The 23,310-nt window shown below is 39.4% G+C and overlaps 1 protein-coding gene across 1 annotated transcript in view; it reads left to right on the forward strand.

Moving 5' to 3' along the window:
* Positions 1–9,404: 9,404 nt before the first annotated feature.
* DIAPH2 (diaphanous related formin 2) overlaps positions 9,405–23,310 on the forward strand; it is a 244,795-nt gene continuing 230,889 nt past the window's right edge. The window contains exon 1 of the mRNA XM_059824601.1: positions 9,405–9,524. Within this exon, the coding sequence (XP_059680584.1) occupies positions 9,405–9,524 (120 nt within the window). The remainder of the gene's footprint in view (positions 9,525–23,310) is intronic.

Here is a 23,310-nt window from a genome sequence, read left to right on the forward strand (position 1 = left end):
CACGGAGCTGGATTCCTCAAAGGGACAGCTGAATGGTGAAGGGGATTTACACTGCTCTCTTACCTATCTTCCCTCTTGTACCAGTGCAGGCATTTCTGAGACCACATGACAGGCAAGATCAAGGAACTGAGGCTAAGTTAAAACTAACCATTTTTAAGTAAGGTCAAGTTTAACGCAGATCACTTTTGCAATCCACTTAACAACAGTCACATGAATGTTTGCTGTACACAAAAGGGAGCACCAGGAGACGGGAAAGGGTAACAGGCAGAAACAAAAAAAGTTCTTTTGACAGCAGTGCTAACTTTTTAAAGTGAAACCACAGTTCAAATAAAACTTCAAGCAACTTCCAACTCACAACTTTCCATTAGTAGAACTATAAGAACTATACATAGAAAAGGCAAAGTAAAGCAAGAACTTCACAGCAAAGACTTCAGAACGGAACTATTACTTGCACATAAGCACTGGTACACCCTACCAGTGTATACTTCCAATACCCTCAGGTTGCTAAAATTTTTTCCTTAATAAGGAGATGGGAAGCTCAAAAGTCCTTGGAGGACTTAAAGAGACAAATTCCCCCAAGGAATAAGCATGATTTAGACCACAGAACCCCAAATTCCAGTAGACAGTGGCCACGGAGCTCCGTGCCAGTTCCACTTGTTCCTTAGGCTGCAGTGAAACCACCCTCAGCGGTCTGGAATTACCTTCTAGCCAAATTGGGAAACCCTGACCTTTCTTGTGCCATGAGACACCTTTAGCAGCTGACTACATAGCTACCTCATTGCCCTCTCTTAGCTTCCTCTTATCGCTCCTGATTCTCTTTCAGACACTCTTTTGGATAGTCTCACCTTCTCTCTCCAGCTGTCTATGCAGATTACAGAGCCCTTTCCTCTGGACTTTAACTCTTTTCCGCCTGCTGTCTTCTCCCTGGACAATTTCATCCACAGATTTCCGTACCATTTCTATTCTGAAATTGTAAGATTGTCAGAAAAATAAGTTTTTTAAAAACTGTATAGTAATCATTCCTGTAAATTGAACCTATATTCTTCTACACAAGAAACTTACAGTTCTTGTACCGTCCTTATCACTGTAGCATTGTGTCACCTTCTTATAAAGCATTAAGCAATAGAACAAGCATCTGTTACATGCTTGGGCTCATGTTCCTCTAGAGAGGTATATGCAGGAGAGCGTTTTGTTTTGGTAGCTTTGTATTCATACTCCCATCACTGAAGATTCAATAGAGAACACAATGCCAAAGGATTCTGACCCAGAAATGGGCAATAATATACACTGATCTGGCTGACAAACTTAACTTGCCCTCAGCCTATACACCTTGCTCTTCTTGCACAGTTTCACTCGATCTTAAAACACATGGCTGTGAATTGTGGCAGACTGAGTGCAGACAGTATTCTTCCCTAAGTCAGAATGTGGTAGGCAGGAAAGGATAAAAATCTTGCTAATTGTCACAGTATAAACTGTCACATCTCATGAATCAGAGCACTTTTAGTAGAGAGTTAAAGGTGAGAGTAATGAGCATTTGGTGTTATATTACTGTTAGTCTGGTAATCTCTCACTGCCATATTTGTCCCCTATTCCTTATGTCAGAGCTAGGGATACTACAAACATGTGAATTAGCTCAGTAGACTAATTTGGCAGAAAACTATTTTTTTTTTTAAAACTATTACTTTTGTATCATATAAGTTTGCCGAACAAATACACTTTGCATGTGGATAAAGAGAGGGAAATATATACCACTAGCCACCCTAAGAGTCACCTGCTGTTATACTAAATGAAGTCTAACGTGTGTTCTCATCATGTGAAAAAATCACATTCTCTTGGGTTGAGCTTCAAACTCATCTTCAGCTATTTGCCCAACTAAAAATATACAATTGCGCATGTGCAGGGTAAGACCGGAGTTAATCTTGCTTCGCACTGGTGTTATTATTTTACCACACTCCATCTTCACTCATTTATAAAGAGGACTAAGTGGACAAGCAAAGAAATTAGATTCCACATTCCAGAATTCTGCTTTTCACAAGTAAGTTCATTGTAAGCAATATTTAAGGAATTAACAGACACAAAAGGAAACATAATTCAGAAGAAAGCAAAAATGTCAAACAAGAAAAGATAATTTACTTTCTGTAAGTCTCATGCAATACCATCTTGCTAAAACTATGCTAGATGACAAGGAAGTATATTAGACTTCAGAGCTAGGTTTTTCTATCAGAAAAGCTAACCACACAGTTTATTTCAGTGGTAGTTATTACAGATTCTTGTAAGTTAAACACAAATATTAAGTGAACAAAAACTAATATAGGGAGTACACCAAATACATTCCTGCTCAGGGTAATTTTTCTCATTACTCAAAGTTGCAATTCCTGCTTTTCAATATATTTATTAATTAAATAAATCCTTTAAATATCATGAAGAAATTATATACTAAATTAGTATTAGTTTACCTACTAAATAATTGCATCATATAACTAGCTTCTCTCCCTTTAAAGAAGCTATTTAAATAACCCCACTGTTAGCTTGCACTTTTAAAATGTGTCTCACCATTCTCCCCAAAAATGGTCTTTAGTGGAGTTAACATAGTTATGAAAATAACCTTGATGCAGACTTGGTGATGGTAATCCCTCCATACAGGTGGTATATACTATCAATAAATTATATGTGCTACATCCAAGGACAAGAACAGTTAAAAAGACCCAAACAAACCAATCCTTTTCTAGAAAGGGAAACTATTATTAATATGCTGGACAGGCAATTACCATAAGCAAAAATTCCAGGAGTTTTTACCTGATTCTTCCACTGACCAACTTTAACAAAGATTCCTTAACATGATCTTTAGCTTTAATCATGCCTATTTTTGTCCATCTGCCTGGAAGCTCTTCATTAGCTTCTACTAATGCTTTAAACATGTGTGTATTTCCATCAAAATGAACTTTAACCAATTCCACCCAGAAACCTACTTACTGGAGTATGGGCTATGGTGAGATACATTTAAAGCTATTCCACTGATAATTATTAATTCCCTGTACTGTAGAATTCTTATTTACTAAGCTTTCATATCAATTACAGAAATAATAAACACTATTTGCCCATGATACAGCTTTCTTTGTAGACAAAATAAACAAAGTAGGAAAGTTACCATGTAGAGCAGCCTGACCATTAAATAATCAGTTCTGTTCTGTCCTGTTCTGACCAGCCCTGGGTAATTACAAGGCATGTGTGATGGGTTTGCTAGAGAATGGCTGCAGTAGGGTGTTTAATTTTTGTGAAAAGCTGTATAGATGTAGAAAAGAAGGTGAATAGAAAGGTCTCTAGTGTTGAATATGGTCAAGGGAACCCAGGTAGTAAATAAAAGGAGTTTATATTGAACTGTTTAGTTACGTTTGAGTAGTAAGCTGTGCTATGAGATAAGAACATCAAAAGACATTTTCTAAACAATTTGGGGAACACCACACCATGATAAGCTATGTAAGTCAGCCGTTGGTCTGTACGGAGATGTGCAGACAGACAACAGAATACCCCAGTAGCCTTAGAGGGGAAAAAAATACCACATTCTGAAGAAACACCTTTTCTGTTGTCTTCTGCAGAACTGCTCTCTGAATTACATTGTCAGATACAGATAGTACATAGGTGCTCGGTGTATAAAATACTGGCGATGACAGAAAAAGTGTAAAAATTTAGTAGTTTTTACTAAGACCTTCAATACTCTATTTAAATCAACAATAACTATTGGGATTGTATCTAAATCAAAAAGGTGTACTATATTGTTAAAAATGGAAAGGTAGCACATATGAGTACGTTTGAAAACTGACATAGTATTTAGTGGCAATATTACATTTTTTCTCTCTGTATAGATCATCTCCAGTTTTTTCAGGCTAGAAAGAAAACTCAGTATTATGAGACATAGCTGTCTTTTATTCACCTAGAGTAGTTGTGTCACGCCACATAAAATGTTGCAGAAAAAATGGAAGTACTAACCCAAGTAGTTCTATATGATACTATTAGAATTATTCCATAAAAAAAAAAAAAAGCGCAATAGGCACTTTGCTTGCAGTAATACTGAGAAATTACCCCTAGATGCAAAGTTTAGATAACAATTGCACTAATAACCACATCTTGTACCAGGTAAGGCTACAGATTGGTGTTTTAAAAGCAAAGTGGAAAAAAAGGAATAAATTATTAACTAATTACCTTGTATGTTGGCTACTTCATATACCAGCTGTTTGGTTTGGTTTGGTTTGGTTTTTCCTGTGAGAAAAACCCAAAACCAAGAAAAGGGTTTCTTCCTACTTATTTTTTCACATCATCCTCTGAAGTAATCCTGTGCAATTTTTTCATACAGGTGTTGTTTCTAGAAAACACGAATGGGGCATGAATGCTGTTTTCCTACTGTTCTGTTAAAACCTGAAAGTAAAAAATAATTCAGAGAAGCTAAACCTAGTTGTGATCTGGAATTATAGACTAAGTAGTCAAAATACAGAAAATGGTGAAAACAGAATTCACCTAAATTAGTTAATTGCTTCAATAAGGGAAAATGCTTGTAACAAAAAAGTAACACACTGGAAAATATAAACCTAAAAAGCATATTGATGTTTTGATTCCTAAGTGTTAAGGGAGCCTGGCCTGGAGTAAATTAAAATCTCTAAAGATTTGTTCAGATTAAAACCATTATTCAGTTTATTTCTGGATTTATATAAGTCACTTTAATGAAGAAAGTGCCGTGACACAAGTAGACTTTGTACTTTTAATGTATCATTTAATAATGATATACCTCATCTAGCTCCAGTGATTTAGGTTTTAAATTAGAGTTAGACATGGTAAGTAAAGTTGAACTATAGGTCTGCTGTGACTACAGAGATAATTACCTCACTAACAAATGCAACATTAAAACTTTTTTTAAACAATAGGTGGGAAGCTGTCAGCTTCCTCTTCCTATAAATAACTACAGGCAAAAGGTGTAAGTTGACTTAAAATTGAAAAGTATATAGCCTAATCAGTGAACTGTTCTGCAGCCATCTCATAGCTGGTTAAAAACAAACTGTAGCTGTAGCCATAGAAAATTAACCATGCTGAAGCTGTAATCCTTATCCATTTACAGAAATGCTCAGAATTAGCTGTGCTTTTAATTAACATTTGTGATACTGTTCATGATTGTAACATGAAATGTCACTTTGTTTTAATGGTTAAAATAGGATATTTTAATGTATCTTCAAATCACTAACAAAAATTTTGGCAAATGGAAATTCTGTCACTGAATTTATAAGGTCTCATAAACCTAGAACCCTTTTCTTTTTCAGATATACTTGGAGTGTGTGTCTTCTGGAACCTTGCACAATTTTATTTTTTATATGTTTAGAGAGAGGGTGCTAGAGGGATAAGTTCTTAGATTGCTGGGTCAGCCAGTCACCTTCAAACGCCTATCTTGTTCAAATTCAGATATAAAATAGTACATGTTTTGGGGAGGCTCAAAATAGTCTATTAGTCTACGATCATTTTGCTGTAAGATAATTGTGTGACTTTTTTTTTTTTTTTTACAGGTGTACATTTGCAGTTTTCTGTCACTGTTAGCTGTTGTGGTTATATGACAGAATGTGACTGAGATTACATGCAAAACCACAAGGAGAAATGCTAGCATCTACATAGCAGTGGCCTTTCATAGTTACATGTTTTTAACATTGTGAAATGATTTTTGTGAAATGCATAGTTCTAAAATAAATTTTCTTCAGAGATGAAGCCAGGTTAAGAACAGTTTGTACAACTGCTAGTTTCCACCCTCAGGCCATACTATGTTGCTCTCGGAAACGGGCCAAAATACTGCATTGCGAACTGACTGCCAAAATGATCTGAGGTTTGTCTGGTTGCCTTAAGCAGAGTTGTGGTTTCCTAGGTTTTTTTTGGTTTAGTGTGGAGGGGCTTTTCCCTTTAAATTTTTCTAATTGGGATAGTTGCATTATTTCACCTCACACCTTTTGCTTAGAATTGCCTGCAGAGTTTATATGCTCATAGGTCTTCCGTTCATACATGGAATATTTGTTTCTTGGTCCTGGAAACTGGGGAAAAAAAAAGAATACTAAAATGCTGGAGTATGACTAAAAACATTTTCAAAAAGAACATTGTAGGCTTTAACTTCTGGTGAGGAGGCTGTGAAGTAGAACTAATGATGCTCGGTTTATAGTAATTTTATTCAAAAGCAGGTCTCCAGTAAATCCTGTAGCAATGTTTTGTACAACTCAAACAACAATTTTAAGTCACAGCTGAGCACTCTATGTGGAGACTTGCAAAATATTTGTAAGTCAGAGTTAAAAAAAAGTGACAATAACTGTGCTAACCAACCAGCCATTTGTCCCAGGAGAGCAGGCAAACGGCAGAAGGAAAAGAGGAACTAAGAGTACTTGTGGGGTAGCTCTTTCATCACATGATGTAGCTATAGCCTGATGGTTGCATATCTTTTCTCCATCGCTTAGACAAGGGTACAGTTATTATTGCATACCAGCACTAAAAGTAGTAAATGTTCTGTGTTTTCTTTTCAATGTGATGTGCGTAGTCCCTAAACCTGACTTCAGTGCTTTTTTTCCTGTTTTGCTTAAGATCATTAAAGTGATCTGAGTTTTACTCCATCAAAAACCAAATTAACTCAATTCCTGAACGTACATTTGTTCAATTTTCTTGAGTTCTGCCACGTGCACTTGTTTTCAGTCATACTGACTAATGATCTTCTGCCTGCTGCTCTTGAATCTTAGAGGTCAGTCCAATGTAAAAGTTTTACTGAAGAAGACTTGGCTAAAACAGTATGAGTAGTATTGTGGCAAATTCAGAAAATTTGGGTAAAAAAAAGCTCTTGAGCACTTGCGAGTTATGCTGAACAAATTGTGCTACAGAGTTTGGATTAAAAACTCTTAAATTTGTGCACAGAGATGTCAGCCAGTTGGAAGTTATTCTCTATTTTATCTGGGTCTGGAATGACTGACCTTTCTGCTCCAGTTATGGGTGCTGCTGAATACAGACAAATAAAGACAGCACAGAAAAACAAAATGGCCATTAGGGCTAACTGAAGAAAAGAAAAAACAGACCTGAGCATTTCTTTTGAAGTGAAACTGGCAAATTGTTGTTAAACTGTTGCTGTAGAATGATGCACTGTAAATCATAAACTGATGTGGTTGGAAATAACATTACATTGCCTGTCACTGCAAACAAGTGATTAAATTCATGATTACTTGATTAATTTCATCATTCCAAAGTTATGTGTGGTTAAGATAGCATAAACTATGCCCAAACATTTACTGTTAAAATCAGCAAAATGAAATAAAAGGAAAATTTGTACTAAAAAGAAGAGGTGCATCCCAAAGGAAACTTTAGAACTGAGCAGCTTGATGGAGCTGGCTGATTTTATAACATACTAACTTCTGCTGCAAATATTCTACTCCAATTTTAAGACCCCTGCAAGTTTTAGAGCTGTCCTTTTGTTTGAAAGCTGGCGTTCCTCAGGGGTCAGTATTGGGACTGGCACTGTTTAACATCCTTGCCAGTGACATGGACAGTGGGATTGAGTGGACCCTCAGCAAGTTTGCCAACAACACCAAGCTGTGTGGTGGGGTCAACACGGTGGAAGGAAGGGATGCCATCCAGAGGGACCCTGACAGGCTCGAGAGGTGGGCCTGTGCAAACCTCATGAAGTTCAACAAGGCCAAGTGCAAGGTCCTGCATGTGGGTCGGGGCAATCCCAAGCACAAATACAGGCTGGGCAAAGAATGGATTGAGAGCAGCCCTGAGGAGAAGGACTTGGGGGTGTTGGTTGACGAGAAGCTCAACGTGAGCCGGCAGTGCGCGCTTGCAGCCCAGAAAGCCAACAGTATCCTGGGATGCATCAAAAGAAGTGTGACCAGCAGGCCAAGGGAGGTGTCTCTCCCCCTCTACTCTGCTCTCGTGAGACCCCACCTGGAGTACTGCATTCAGCTCTGGGGCCCCCAACATAAGAGGGACATGGACCTGTTGGAGGGAGTCCAGAGGAGGGCCACGAAGATGATGAGAGGGCTGGAGCACCTCTCCTACGAAGACAGGCTGAGGCAGTTGGGGTTGTGCAGCCTGGAGAAGAGAAGGCTCCGGGGAGACCTTATAGCAGCCTTCCAGTACCTGAAGGGGGCCGGCAAGAAAGCTGCAGAGGGACTTTTTACAAGGGCATGCAATGATAGGACAAGGCGTAATGGCTTTAAGCTGAAAGAGGGTAAATTTAGGTTAGATAAAAGGCAGAAATTCTTCACCATGAGGGTGGTGAGGCACTGGAAGAGGTTGCCCAGAGACGCTGTGGATGTCCCAACCCTGGAAGTGTTCAAGGCCAGGTTGGACGGGGCTTTGAGCAACCTGGTCTAGTGGAAGGTGTCCCTGCCCATGGCAGGGGGCTTGGAACTAGATGATCTTTAAGGTCCCTTCCAGCCCAAACCAGTCTATGATTGTCAGATTTTATCAACAGATTTTCACTGTTACATTTTTAAAAAAAAAATATTATTTCATCCAGTACTCAGGTAAGCCTCAGAGAGTCACAGGAAATGCAGACAGCTACATGAATCTCAGGCATGCTTTAACTATATGTATATTAGACAGAGATGGGGAAAATTCACTGTACAGCTCTTGCAGGGGAACATATTTAAGTCAGAGCCACCTCATTAGGAAACCCACCGTGTGTGAAGTGTCTGGGCACTCCACGCATCAGGCCCAGCAGCTGCTGCATGAAGCAGACCACACGGAGATAAGGCTTTTCTCAAAAACACGTACTGCCACGGCCATCGCCGGCCGTCCCACTTTCTCGAAAGCCCGTACTACCACAGCCGGCTCCGGCCGCCTCAGCTCTCTGCCCGCCCACGGACCAGCCAAACCGGTCTGAAAGGAGACGACCAAGCACCATTCTCGGCCTTTCCCGCTCCCAGCAACCTGTTTTGAGGAACAACTCAGCTAGGAGCCCTCGGGATAAATCCACCTACATGCTGGCTCCATGGTCCCAAAGCCAGGGCCGGTCAGTTCTGTTTCACACTGCACCTTTCCCGTGGGTGTTTATGTTCAAACCCCCCGAGTGCCGCCATTTCCTGGACGGCGACCGCCAACTCTCCCTCGCTCCCGCCCTTCGGGCGGTGTATTGCTGCGTTCCTAAACAGCGCATGCGCACCGCGCCGGCACATGCGCGGTAATGCCGACCGGGCGGCGCGCATGCGTGGAGGCGTCCGGCGTCTTTGAGGCGGTGGATTGGGAGGAGGCGGCGGGGCAGCAGGACCAGGAACTGCTCCAGCTGCGGCTGGGAGGGGACGGGGAGACGCCCGGTGGTGCGTTGTCGGCCCTATGGGGCCTTGAGGATACAGCCCCGGTGAGAGAGGGGGTTTCTGCTGGGGCGCAGAGCCGGTGGGAGGATGGAGGGTCAGGCGGCGCCGGGGGCTGGCGGCGGCGAGGAGCCCCTGAGCTCTGGCAGGATGAACCCGAAGCGGAGTGGGCGCGCCGCGGAAGAGGAGAGCCGGAACAAGCCCAAGCTGGTGAGCGGGCTGTGGGGCTGGGGGGGGCAGGGGACGGCCTGGGGACGAGGAGGAAGGCGGGGGAGGAGGAGGCTCGGATGCCGTCTTACTGCTTCCCAAGTAGAGAGTCTGGGGCGGAGGGGCGTGCGGCCGGGCCTGGGGAGCGCCGGGCTGTCAGGAATTAAAGGCTCTTTTTTAAAAACCCCGTGAGTTTCCGTGAGGGTTTTTGGGTGCTCTCTGGGAGAGGGAGGTGACAGCTGGAGGGGGGCGTGCGACGCGCTGAGGGCCTCGCTGTGGTAACGCACCGGGGGTGGTCGCTGGCAGAAGCCGGGAATTCCCATTCCCATGTTTTCCGTGAGGGGTGGGATACGGGGAGGCTCCTCGGCGGGGTGTCGCTTGGGCCATCCCTCTGGGGAGAGGCGCGGTAGCAAGATTGTTCTCTAAGTAGGACCTGTTGGTGTAACCTCTGTCCTGCTCACCGTTTGAGGGAAAGAGCACAGGGTTTGCTTTTTTCTGTCTGTGTTGAAGCATCCAGAATATCGGCGGTTATGATGCAAACGATCTGCTTCCCAAGTGAACTTCTGAACTAAATGTGAAAATAATTTAAAAATTTGGAAATCGTCCAGTCTTTTTGGAAGGATCTGACAAAGTTTTAAGCACACAAACCCTCTTTAGGACTGTAGGGTTTGTTCATTATGGCTGTGCTTTTTGATTTAAAAGAAGATATTTCTACTTACAAACCTGGTAACTTGAAACATAGGCACCCTTCAAAGTCAACAGCTGTTTTGTGGATTGTATCTCACTTTATAAATGGAGTAGCAGCAAAACCAGTTACTATGACAGTGTTTACTTTTAATTGTTTACTTCTGTTACACTTTCAACTTCGAATCAGCTTATTTTAGCTTAGTCCTCTTGATGGATTTTCAAGAGCGGCAGTGTAGCAGACACTTAAAACTTACCTGATTTTTCTTATTTAATAGAATACTAGTTGCGAACTTTATTTAATCTGTGCAAGGTTTTTCACAGATAGTGGTGAAACTAAGGCAATATGTAAGTACTCCCACTTTGTGTTCCTTTCATCGAGTGTAGTGCAGCAGAGCTCTTACTGCTTTGATCAGCTGAGAACTGCAGGGTTTTACTTGTCACTGAAAACTAAGTTAGAATGTACATGGAGAAGAAGTTACATTTGTAACGTCTGAGACATTACAAAGTTACTGGAAGTGACAATTATTTAAAGGGATGACAGAATACTGAGTAACTTGAAATGTGCTTGTGTTAAAAGTGACCATGTATATCTTAACAAAAGATAACCAAATATGATGCCTTATTTTGTTTTATGGTGCTATTGGAAACAAACTCATGCTTCCTTGCACAGGATAAATATAAATAAACTTCTTCATATAAACAAGATGTTTGTTTATGTTTATACTATCTTTACTATTTCCTAGCTGAAGTAGCTAGAAAGAGGCTGCTTGAAGATGCCTGCAGGGAAGCGATTTATAAATCACATAGGGAGGTGCTTCTATTGGAAGCTGTGGACAGAAACTTGAATTTTGCTCTAGCTGAGGAGAACACTTTGTTCTGAAAGAAATGCATAATTTAAAAAATCAAAGTGAAATGAGCTAGAAATTGGACTGAACAGGACAACTATTTCCATTGCACGTTCTTTTCAGTTATTCTAGAATCACTAGAGTGGGCTTTTGTTGTTACATTTAGTGGAAAAAGTACATTATGTTAATATTTGGCTTAATATGCACTCATATGCTTCTATTTCTTGAGGGGATGATGACACTCCAGCAGCAACATGAATCAGGGTAGTGGTATGTTGCTTGAACCGGACACCTTCTGAAAGATAAGTTTTGCCCTGAGATAAACTGAGGAGCCTCTAATGATATAATTGAGTGAATGGGTTGAATGGGAAAGTAGGGGTTTTTCATTCTGGACATGATGTACGCAAACGGTATATGAAACTGATGTGAAGAGGGATTTACCTCTGAGGAAGAAAAGGGACGGCATTCAGGTCTGTTTTAATTTGAGGCAATGTGAGTGGACAGCCAGATTTATGAATTACTGACATGGGTTTGTGAGGGAAGAACAAAACTGTAATCAGGGAGAGGCTTCATCCATTATATAGGAGAATAATCTTTCTAAATTTTGCTGGCTTTAGTTTTGAATGAGGAATTGGTTCTGCTGAGGCTAGCAATATCTTTAGGTACTCAGAGAGCAATGTTCATTGTACCTCATCCCTGTTCTCTTCACTGTGTGAATAAGATGAAGGTATATTTGGGACTTCAGTCAGAGAAGCCACGCTATTTGTGCAAGTGTGAAGTTGTCTCTGAGTTTGTATACAAAGCTTCTCAGAGTTTGGTGTGGAGGTTTTCTTGGTTCAGTTTCATAACTTACAATTCGTCAAGTTTAGTCAAGTTTCAGTAGAGTTGTAGAGATGAATCAGCCTGCACTGTGTCAGTTTGTTGTGTGTAATTCAAGGAACTCTACAATGTGCTGAAAGGAGTGTGTCTTTTCTAGAACTTGTTTCATACATCAAGTGGAGTGCTGAACAAGGGCTTGGTGGGAGAGGGTGTGCAACTACGTATAACAGAAGATTTATTTTTAGTTCCTGGCATAGCAGCTGAAATTAGGCAAGTCATTGGGAAGAAATCTAGGGGAGTGATTTTTATATGATAGATTAAAAATGGCTCTATGTGACAGGGAGCTGGGAAAGCTGAAGTCATTATTTTGGGGGAAGGGAGACTCTAGTAGAAGGGGGAAATTTTTTGTTTCAGCATCCCCTCCATCTGAAAGTAAAAGGTGAGCTATGGTGCTTGGCCTGCAGAAGTGTAGTGGTTTGGTCTTGGTTTTGTTTGTTTCGTTGGTTTTTTTGTTGTTTTGTTTCTGTGTTTTTTAAAGGATTGAAGCCTGATAGATGGCATTTATTGCTGACTGTTGGGATGTAAGACTAGGCTATCAAGAGAGGATCTGTGCTAGAGAAGAAAATGATGGTTTAAAGTATTTTCTGTAAGATAATTGATGTGTAAGTATGCACACAAATAATTGAAGATGGGCTATAGTAGAACTACTAACTTTTTTTTTCCTGCTTTGGGTCATTTTGAGAGTCATTCAAGTTTCATATAATTTGTTGAATGTGACAGAACTGCACAATGAGAATTTGGTTCCAGTTTTTATACTAGTAGTGTGTAAACTATGGGTTTTTTCTAAAATTTTATGTCTCTTATGAGCACCTTGACACATCACAGCTCCTGAAAGAGCTCTGATTTAATATTTCTTTTTTTTTTCCTCATTTTTTGCTGGCACAAGGACTGGAGGTGGGAATAAGTGCCTGTTTTTTGTCATTATTTTTGTTTACAATGACATGGGCAGAAAAAACCTAAATTGTTTTGGCAAACAATCATCTGATCCCATGCCAGCCCTGAGAATAGGCTGGCATGAGATGGCAATGAGCAGTTACATTCTTAATTCAGTTCAGCAATGTGCTTGTTTTGCTTGTTTAAAAGTATGCTTGTTATACTAGGGGAAACAGACTAAATTAAGGTTGTCAGGGAGATTGCTGGAATTCCTATGTTTGTTAATCCTTAACTTAGGTGTTGTTTGCTCTCCTTAACACTTCAGTATCACATGGGAAGTATATAATTCTGTTGGGTACCTAGGAAATCAGTAAGTGCTTGAACGTGTCGGGTCTGATTTGACATAGCTATTGTAGCTTAGCTGAACCCGAAGTCGTATCAAGTTGTTCATCTTTTTAGCTGAGAAGTTGAAGCCAGGTTTTTTACAGAAGTTCATGGCAGAAGAATGGGAGACAGATGTCATTAAAAGGAGCAGGAGAGGTCGCTGGAGAGGAATCACAGAATCACTAAGGTTGGAAAAGACCTGTAAGATCATCAAGTCCAATCATAAAAAAAAAAGAAAAAAAACACCAAACCACCAAAACCACCCACAAACCACAAAATACACCACAACCCACACCAAAACAACCCACCCACGCCACACAGCACCATGCCCATCAAGCCACATCCCACAATGCCACATCCACACGCTCCTTGAATACCTCCAGAGAGGGTGACTCTACCACCTCCCTGGGCAGCCTGTTCCAATGTTTCACTACTCTCTCAGGAAAGAACTTTTTCCTAATATCCAACCTGAACCTTCCCTGGCGCAACTTGAGGCCATTTCCTCTAGTCCTGTCACTAGTCACTTGGGAGAAGAGACCAACACCCACCTCTCTGCAACCTCCTTTCAGGTAGTTGTAGAGAGCCATAAGGTCTCCCCTCAGCCTCCTCTTCTCCAGACTGAACAACCCCAGCTCCCTCAGCTGCTCCTCATCAGACTTGTGCTCCAGACCCCTCACCAGCTTCGTCGCCCTTCTCTGGACACGCTCCAGCACCTCAATGTCTTTCTTGTAGTGAGGGGCCCAAAACTGAACACAGTACTTGAGGTGCGGGAGACTGAGTGTAAGGGGAAAAATAATTTGAAGGATGATTAAGCATTGGTTGACCAGAGACACTGGAATCCCCGTCCTTGGAGGTCTTCAAGACCTGGAAACCTGGACAAAGTGTTTAGCAGCCTGGTTTGAATTTGGTGCTGACCCTGCTTTTTGAGCAGGAGTTAGGACTAAACTGAGAAAGGAATGAGATCCTTTCACATGTCTGTGATTCTATGAATCAGTACTTGAGAAGAGGTGTTATAACAGGATTTGTGGTGCTTCCTGACTGTTAGAACACTGGCTAACTAGAAGTTAATATGAGTAACGGTTTTTTAATTAAAGTTAATAATATATCATATCGGTTTAGTATTAGCATAAGTAGAAATCTTTCTGTGCATGTAGTGGCTAGTGCCATGCTAAAAGCATGCTCCGTTACCCCCAAGTTCACTTCAGGTTTGTATGGTAGTTGTTCAGGGATAGATATTCCACTTAGCGTTCTGAAAGGGCCTGTCTTCTGAGTGTGATGCTGTCTTTTAGAAGTAGATTAGGAGAAAGATCTTGTATAACATGAAAACCAAATCGTTAGGGGTAAGAGAGCTTATTTAATTGCAAGTGGATTTGCTGATTCATCCAACAAGGAGCAACTCCTACTTTGTTTTAAAAGCAGAAATTGTTTATGCTTAATACTAAAGTCTTTTAAACCCCGTGAGTTCTGAGGTGAATCAAAAGCTATGAACTCAACATTCTGACTAATGTACCATAAACTAGCGTCAAACAGTGGAATAAAAAATTTTATCAATTAGGTTAAAAACAGAAGTAAGCTGAGTGTGCTTGGGAGCACAGGTTTCCCAGCTACGTTGCTCCACCCATGTCAGTGCAGGAGTTAACAAGTACTTCAAGTTATGTGTCAGTAGTATCAATCACTGTCAGACAGGCCATGTGCTACAGGACCTAGAGCGCACCATCACCTTTGACTCCTAAGGTTGTTTGATGTCATTCTCCTGTGGAAAGATAATGTGCTTATTACATGTGACTTGTTTAGGTGGTTGTATACTGCATACATGAACTATGAGTCAGGTTGAGCAGAGATTCTTGGCAAATGAATAGAATGCATTACATTTGAGATCATAGTGCCTCTGAGTAAAATCAGCGCATGCCTGTAGAGAATTCTTACTTCATGTGAATGGTTGAGGAAGAAGTGAACTGAAATGCTTGTGTTTTAGAAGACTCTTAGCCTTATTAGATCAAAGTCAAGATATTCCAGCAGGAGAAGTTGTTAGGGTGCAACGCTTACTGAAGAATAAAATTTATGTCTTGGGAAAGTTTGGTTCTGTTACTGAGAAGTATACTGATTAGGCACTACTTCTAATATGGCAGAGTAGGGCATTCTTGGTGCTGATGTTTAGGTAAATGCTTTTAATGTGTATTGATATTGACACTGTTTAAATGAGGTGATAGATACAGTGATAAGCCTATCTGCTTATGGTAGTTAAACTTCCTGAACTACTACTTGTAAGACAAAACTGTAGAGCTATTTTGTACAGTACAGGAAGCTTTGCAAACAAAGCAGATACCACCTAGGCAATGTGAAAGACATTTACAGTGAGAACTGACAGTGTGCATATCAAAAAGAAGTGATGCTTTCTGAGATTTTAAGCACTGTGGTGCTGAACATCCAAGTTATTGAGGATGAACTTTTGGTTTTGTATTACAAATAGCCTGTAAGGCATGCAATGATACTGTGATTGCTGATGACCCAGTAGAAGGAAAAGATGGGCTTAAAAACGTTGGGTGGGTTACAAGATGGCTTCATTGTTTCTGCATCAATTGCAATTCTTTAGATGTAAGCAGTAATGGGTAATAACTTCCTTCTAATTGTTTTCATCCCTGTCCAAATTTAGAGGTAAAGGAGAACAAGAGGTAGCAGTTGCTGCTGAAGCAACTGACAATTTCAGTTGGTTATTCATCAGTTTACTTGTTAAACCTTAAAACCACAAGAAGTTAGGAAATTACAAAAATGAAAGTTTTTACACAGTTCCTTAGAATTTGTATATCATGGCCATTCTTTAAATTCAGGTTTTTTTTTTTTTTAATCATTCAGTAACTTTATTTCAGAGGTTTTTTGTTAAAAAGCGCTATGGTGGTAGAGCAGATACTTTTGAGAGAGGATTAACAGTTGAAGGACTTTCTTTAGTATTTCTGTAGCAATTTATAAATTTGCAGATAGACAACGCTAACTTGTCTTAAACTTGCATGTTATTTTTATATCTAACTTAAGGACTTGTGAATTAAGTAGCTTTTTCCTACAGTATTGGTGGAGTGACCACCTCTAGGTTTCCCACTTTCAAGCATAAGTTCCTAATAGGTAGGTAAGCGGAATCTTGCTTGACAAAAGTAGCACTAAAACAGTCTGCAAAGCAAATATATTCTACTTGTTAACTATTAATTCAGTGTATGGGAGAAAGAGATGGCAATTAAAGAATCAGCTTTTTTGAGGCAGCAGTGTGGGCTTAAGCAGTCTGCATATCCACCTGGGTGCTCTACTGACTTAAGTTTTTGGTGGCAGTGGGACAAACAAGATCATAAACCAGTCAAAACCTCTCCTTTATTATTTATTCTTCTTTGATTATTTGCTAGAACTAATAAGACTGGTGTTAGGGCACACTAGAATTCCTCCTTTTCTATTGGTTTGTCTAAAGTTCATCCATTAGTACTATTAAATTATGATTGTGGCTGGTTTTCAGCCATCTTCTCATGCTAGCTGTTTAGTTGGATGTGGTGTGAAAGCAGCACGTTGTATGCACATAGGCAGATCTGAAAAAGATCTGCTATGACAATTAAATGATATTATACATCATGATCTAAACCATAAACTCATCTGATTTAAAGAAATTGATAAATACCTTGGAAGTTCAATTCTGGAACAAGCCCACACATGGGAAATATATGATTTGATGCAGCTACTGAGGATATTGGGTCTAGCTGGGTGTGGTAATATTTGGTCTTAAGGTGCAGCGCATGCTGTAATATCACCACACCTTCTCTGTTATATAAAATGTTCTTAAGAGTTTCTGGTAGATACGGGCTCTTCCTGTGTAAATAGGAAACTTTAGTTTTTTATTAATTTCAGACTGTTTTGGGGGAGAGTGGGAGAAGAGGAAGTTCAAGGTGATGCATGTGACAGGTGGCTGTCTTGTCAGGTTCCCTTCTTGGTCCTTTTAGTGATCCTCGGAGTAAATAATTGGAAACAAGATGGTATTGGAGAAAGTATTAGGTATGCTGAATATGTGATGCATGTTTGTTGCTTGTATGAGTTCTTTGCATAGTGTTATCAGATATGGAAGACACCAAAGATGGAAAAATGTTTTTATTAATAAAAATATTTCAAATTTATGTTTCAGAACAGTTAAGTGTGTTTAAACTTGTTTTGAAAGTGTAGAATGTAAGTGTAAAAGTCACCAGCTGATTAAAAAAAGTAATTGGAAAGAATCCTGCCTTCTGTTGCTTGGTGATTTGTGTGTGCGTATATATATAGGGTTTTTTTAAACAAACATACTCTTACTGCTCTTCTAATTGTAGTGAATATATGAAGTTATCGCTTTACAACAAAACCAAATTCATGTATTTAGTTTACCCTTTTATGTGAGAATAAATACAGGAGAACTTGCTTGAGGAATGTGAAACTTTCAGAGCAGTGCTACCTAGTAGTTTGGAACAAATTTCTAAATAAAAGAGTTAAGTTTGAGACAGGCGGGGAATATTACTGTAGAATCCCAACACTTGGAGCTACAGGACTGTAGCTGTACAGCCAGTAAAATAGCAAATGTAATTTTAGGTTATGTAGGCCAAGGGAATTGCAGTAAAGGTACTGGTGGATACAGGTTGACTTGGAGGTACACAGGCCCATTATCTCCTGTTTCTTTGTTTAGGGAATAGCTAGTCAAACGTTAATAACTTTGTCTTGTATGGGATCACATTAACAAAAATGCATCATAATGCTTATTTAGGCACGAATATGAGAAGAAATAACCATATACCTTATGTCCTTGATGATACCTTTCTGTCACAACTAGTTGGTTTATGTGTTTACAAGTGGCTCTGTATAAATTAACGCTGGTCTCTCAGGGATGGTTGAGCAAGACAAAATAAGTACTTTACTCAGGAAAAATGTTAGTTCTGGAGTCTATTAGTCTTTCTTACTATGGTAAGAGCTAATGATGGTTGTTAGAATATGACCTTTAAAGATGCCTGTGGTTTTATTTTTTTAATGAGCCTAGCTTTGTGAGGAACAAATACCAAGCCAACATGAGATTCATTAGCTTCTAGACTCCTCACAAGAGATACAAGAAGCTAGTTCTTGTACAGTATAGAGTTCCCTGCTTTCGTATTACATTTTGCTTCTTCATATTCTTCTGCTGTGAATTATTTTTATACTCATAAAATTGAAGTAACTTCTAAAATACTGTGGCTTTGTAATGGAACTGTGTTGGCTGTTTGCATTTGTAGATGTGTGAGTGCATGAGTAGATGAGAACTTGACAGTTATTAATAGTTGAGATAGTTACATGCAGTGTTCCAGTTGCATTAGAACATTTAAGTATTTGCATAAAGAAGAGAAAAGACGACAGCATTTCAGGCTAAGCATATATACTGGTGCCATATACGTTTTAATTTTTGTGCCAGCCACATTTAGAGGGTATATTAAAAACACAAGGTTTAAATACAAAATCTGAAACTCAAAGGGTAATAAACCCATGCCAGCCGGCCAAGTTAAAAAGTTAGCACACAAACTCAAAGTAACTGAGATATTTCAGTCTGAGTCTGTCCCTCTTTGTAAGCCATACAGTAGCATTTCTGTCTAATTTTTTATATACTGAAGTAAAATTTACATACAATAAAAACTGTTTTCATAAGCATTTTGCTTATAAAAGCCTTAGCCACTCATGGATTCGGACTGAACTAATGAATATGACAGATTAATAGAAGGTAGTTTATAACCAGACATGAGACAGAAGTTGCAACCCAAGCTTCAACACTGAAGCACCTAGTAATTGATTTTATCCTGACTTTGGTGTCAGTACAGTGCTTTATTTCTGGTCCTGCTGCCAGTCTTAATTTCCATAAAATGAGATTCTTCTCTTTTGTTTTTTTTTTGGGGTTATTATATGACGGGGCAGCAAGAGCTGTTGCTCCCAGGCAAACCACTTCACTAGAACTGCTTCAGTTCCTCCTTTTCACTCCTCTATGGCAAGTGGATCTTCCACTGCTTTATTCTCATCGACAGAAAAAAGTGAGGTGAGGAAACTCCTTTTGATTCAGCACACAATTTCTTGGCTGAGCGAGAAATATACCAGGCAATGTCTGCTGCAATCTCTCTAACCTTTACAATCCTCCATTCTCTACTCTTCTACTGTTTTCCTGCAGTGTGGTTTCATTTTCATTCCCCAGTTTATAGCTTCATGGAGGCATTCCCAAACTAGAAATGTAAAGGATACAGCAATAGGCTTTGAGTAAAATTTCCATCTGTAAACCAGATATATAATTTTCATTTTCATATTTTACAAATATGCATTCACATTTGAACTTCAGACAAAGCTTGGGTGGATAAGACAGGCTTCCGAAATCTGTTAAGGTTAGTTTACAGTATTCTGTGAGTCAAACTAATTCCTGAGTGACTTACAAGATAAGCAGTAATCCCATCAGTTAACATGTTACATGTAAAAGCAATTGTTTTGTGAATTTGTGGCAAGACCTTTATAAAATTCATGCAGGTGCTCATGGTTAACCTAAGCACATAACACACTTCAATATTACGATAAACCATCTTTTTTTGCTTATTTTCTCCTTTAGCAGAAGATAACAGATTCTCCGTAACCCATTACAAGCATCTGTAATCCTCCTGAATTCCAGTTACTTCTTAACAGGGCATCTCACCTGTACTGAAGTCAAATGACTTTTGGCTTCCTCATTATTATGAAAAATATAATTCCTCTCTGTTCACATGCTGCTTCATTTCCTACTTCCCTGAAGGACAAATAATCTTCTCAGGAAGCTGTTTTAAACAGGAAAGGAGAGGAGAGAATAGGGAAAGGAACAGAAAGCCCTTATGTGTGTATCGCAGCAGCTATAAATTCAGTTTAACCCAGTATGCTTTGACTATTGAGTTACATTATGGTGCATGCACGCTGAAATTACTCAATCTAGGATTTCTGTTGTTCAAGGAAAAGACCAAGTTCCTTGCTATGTCAGCAGCTTTGCTCATTTTCCCAAGTTTTAGTATCATATTGTTTATTGTTAGGGAAGAAAAAAGTAACTATCATCAATTTTATTTTATGGAGGGATCAAATACTGCTCTCTGATCAAATACTTGGTCCTTGCTAGGAAGTCTGTGTCTTGGAAGACAGATGACATTATTCTAAGAAGTTGTTGACATGATCCCTGTGACCATATGTTCCAAGACTGCTGGGTACAGACAAAATGAATAATATTCACAAGTAATTCCTGCTTCTTTGGCTAACTGCATCCCTTCTACTGCCAGTTCCTTTCTGACCTGTGTTTTGGTTGGTTGGATTTTGTGGTGGTTTCCTTACTATCTAGAAAAGAACCCAAACAAGCAAATACACATGTCCTCCCTTCCTCAAAGTCTATCAAAGTAAAATACTCCATTTTCAAGGAGCTGCCCAATATCCGATCAAGCTCTTCACAGTATAGACTTTCTGTCAACTTTTGCAACTTGCAATGGGTCTTCTGCTTTATTTTTAAGTTTATCAATTCTCTCCCGACGGATGCATTCTACCAGTTTTATCCTCTCCTCAAATGGTAGCAGAGGAAAATTCAAACGGACTGTGACACTTAATTCAGTGTTTACTGTACCCACAAGAGCAAGAGGTGTTCCATGAAACGAACAGCATGCTCAGCTAAGAATCTTCTCAAAGCTATCTCTGCATATAACAGGAAGAAAAGTCTATAAAAATTGAGCCTGTTGCTTGTACAGGGGTGTTAGCCTATGCTTGCATGCACTGTGAAATAGGAAGCAAGCAAGCAGGAATGAAAAAAAAAATGTGCAAAAGTACTGAAGAATTTTATCAAATCAGTTTCTTGAAGCAGTTTCAGCTTCATTTTTCAGAATGATTTCTAAAGAACTCTCTCCCTGTCAAGTTAACTGGTCATTGCTCATCTTGAAAGAAAAACCTAGGTTTCAACAAAAGACTAGTCCCAGGTTCAAAGCATATAATTGTAGTTAAAAGGGCTGCATGCCTATAAAAGGGTAAAAACAAAGACCACACTTCAGTAAGAGTGAAGATGAACCTTGTCACAATAAAAAAGGTGTCTCTCTTTAGGAAGTGAGGTATAAAAGGAGGAGGCTGATTCTCACTACTCTTAATTGACCACTCAGTAGCTTTATAATAGCTTTCATTCAGCTCCACAATGACTCTGAATGAAAAGATTAGCTGCTTGCACTCAGGAGAGCCCAGAACAAGGAAGGAAGATGAACAGCAATTTGATGCACATCAAGTATGGCTATCTAGCAAAAATGGCCTTGTTCTGCTGCTACATTGAAAGCAAAGAGCTCAAATCCACAGCTTGTATCTAAGCATAAAATGGAGATTAAGTCTGCACTTCCTATGTCAAGAATTGTTTTGACATAGTTTTTCCAGTTTAACTGTTCTGGAATGTTTCAGAAGCACTTCACAATAATATTATACCAAAAAAAGCAAAAGCCAGGTTCCCTAAACACTCAAAGCTCAGAAGTCAAACAACTGCATTTTTGAAAATCAAGCAGCAGAGGTACAGGGCTGAATATACTGACAGGCACAATTGGCAGAAAAGCAACAGGCGTGCAACCCATACAGCAAGCATCTAAACAATCCTTTTACTGCACTAGGAGCTACACTGTGTTCCTTTGTAATTCAGTCCCGGAAGTTGATCCAATGACTATTCAAGTGACTAGTTTAGCAAGTGATCTCGGTGTATTTTCCTAGGAAAACCCACTTCCTAATTTTCTTCCAAACCAATTGATTCGCCTGTTGTGGGTGCGATAAACAGAATATGCTGATACTGACAAGCAGTCCTGCCCAATACTGGTACAATAGCAACTGCTTGGGCAGATGGCTGCTTGTCCGATAAATTGTATCTGGCACTTTTTATAGGCACCAAATATACACACAGAAAGCTACATGGGTGTATCAAAGGATTTTTGAAATTATTCCAATGCACTTCTAATCTACTAGCATTTTACTAAAAGAAGCTTAGGAGGTGCAGCTTTTGAAATAAGCTTTCTTATCAAGCAAAGCATGAAACTTAATTGGCACTCAGCTATCTGAATCCTATTTTTTTAAAATACAGTGTTCTTCAAGAAAGACCATTAAAGTAGCCATTACCAAGATTATTAGATTTGAAAGTGAAATTCTTTAAGGCCGAAATAAATGCAATGCTATTTTGCAGATAATCCAAAAACCCAGTGTATATAGCAACAGTGTATATGCTTAGCCTGACAAGTTCAAGTACATGAAGAAGTAAAATTATCTTCTTTATTTTCCCCATTTATGCTGTTGACAATTGGTGCAGTCCCATATGCTGTCTTGATATTGTCAAATATGACTTCTTTCTTTTCTTTATGCAAATACCTAACCTGTTTTAGTGCAACTGAGGCACTGCAGGTGACATGTGAGGTCTTCCTGGAGGGACCTGTAGTTCCTATGCAGAAACTCTGTATCGATTTCTGTTCCTATGCTTGTTTTAGAGAGATTTGCCAGACTGCCCAGATTCCTTACAGTGGGAGATTCTTAATGACACCTTTTTGTGTCTTAACGACATGTAGCCATGGAGTTTTGTACCTACTTATTTGTGTGGGTTGTGGTTGGTGGGTTTTGGTGGTTGTTGTTTTGGTTTTTTTAAGATGTGTCCTATAAAATTGTCTGTTAGTTAATGATTATGTAATGCTGTATGCATTTCTAAATTAAGTACTAAAACCAGTGGTTAGAATTTTTGAATAGACATGGAAGCTTCAAACTGAAAAGTTTTTAAATTTCTGTTGTAAGGACAGGGTTTGCCATGCCTCTTAGCCTTTGTAAAGATCTTGATTAGCTAAGTATTTCGTAGAACATTAAACCTGCATATTGAGGCTAGTAAGCTAATACGTACTTCATAAAAGCAGTATTGCAATTCTTGTTATTTGTGAAATTTATGAATGGAATTATGAGTTGGCTCTTTCAAAAGTCTAGTTTGTAAAAGTTTGAAGTAGCAAACTGTTGCTTGATAAGTTTTAAGTGAGGAATTTAAAAGCTGTAAAGCATCCTGAAGAGAGACAGAGTTCGTCTATACTGAAAAGCATGCTATACTGTTAAAAGACGTTTTTCCAAGATGCTCA

The sequence above is a fragment of the Gavia stellata genome, chromosome 14 (genome assembly GCF_030936135.1).
Source record: "Gavia stellata isolate bGavSte3 chromosome 14, bGavSte3.hap2, whole genome shotgun sequence".
In the NCBI taxonomy this organism is placed as follows: Eukaryota; Metazoa; Chordata; class Aves; order Gaviiformes; family Gaviidae; genus Gavia; species Gavia stellata.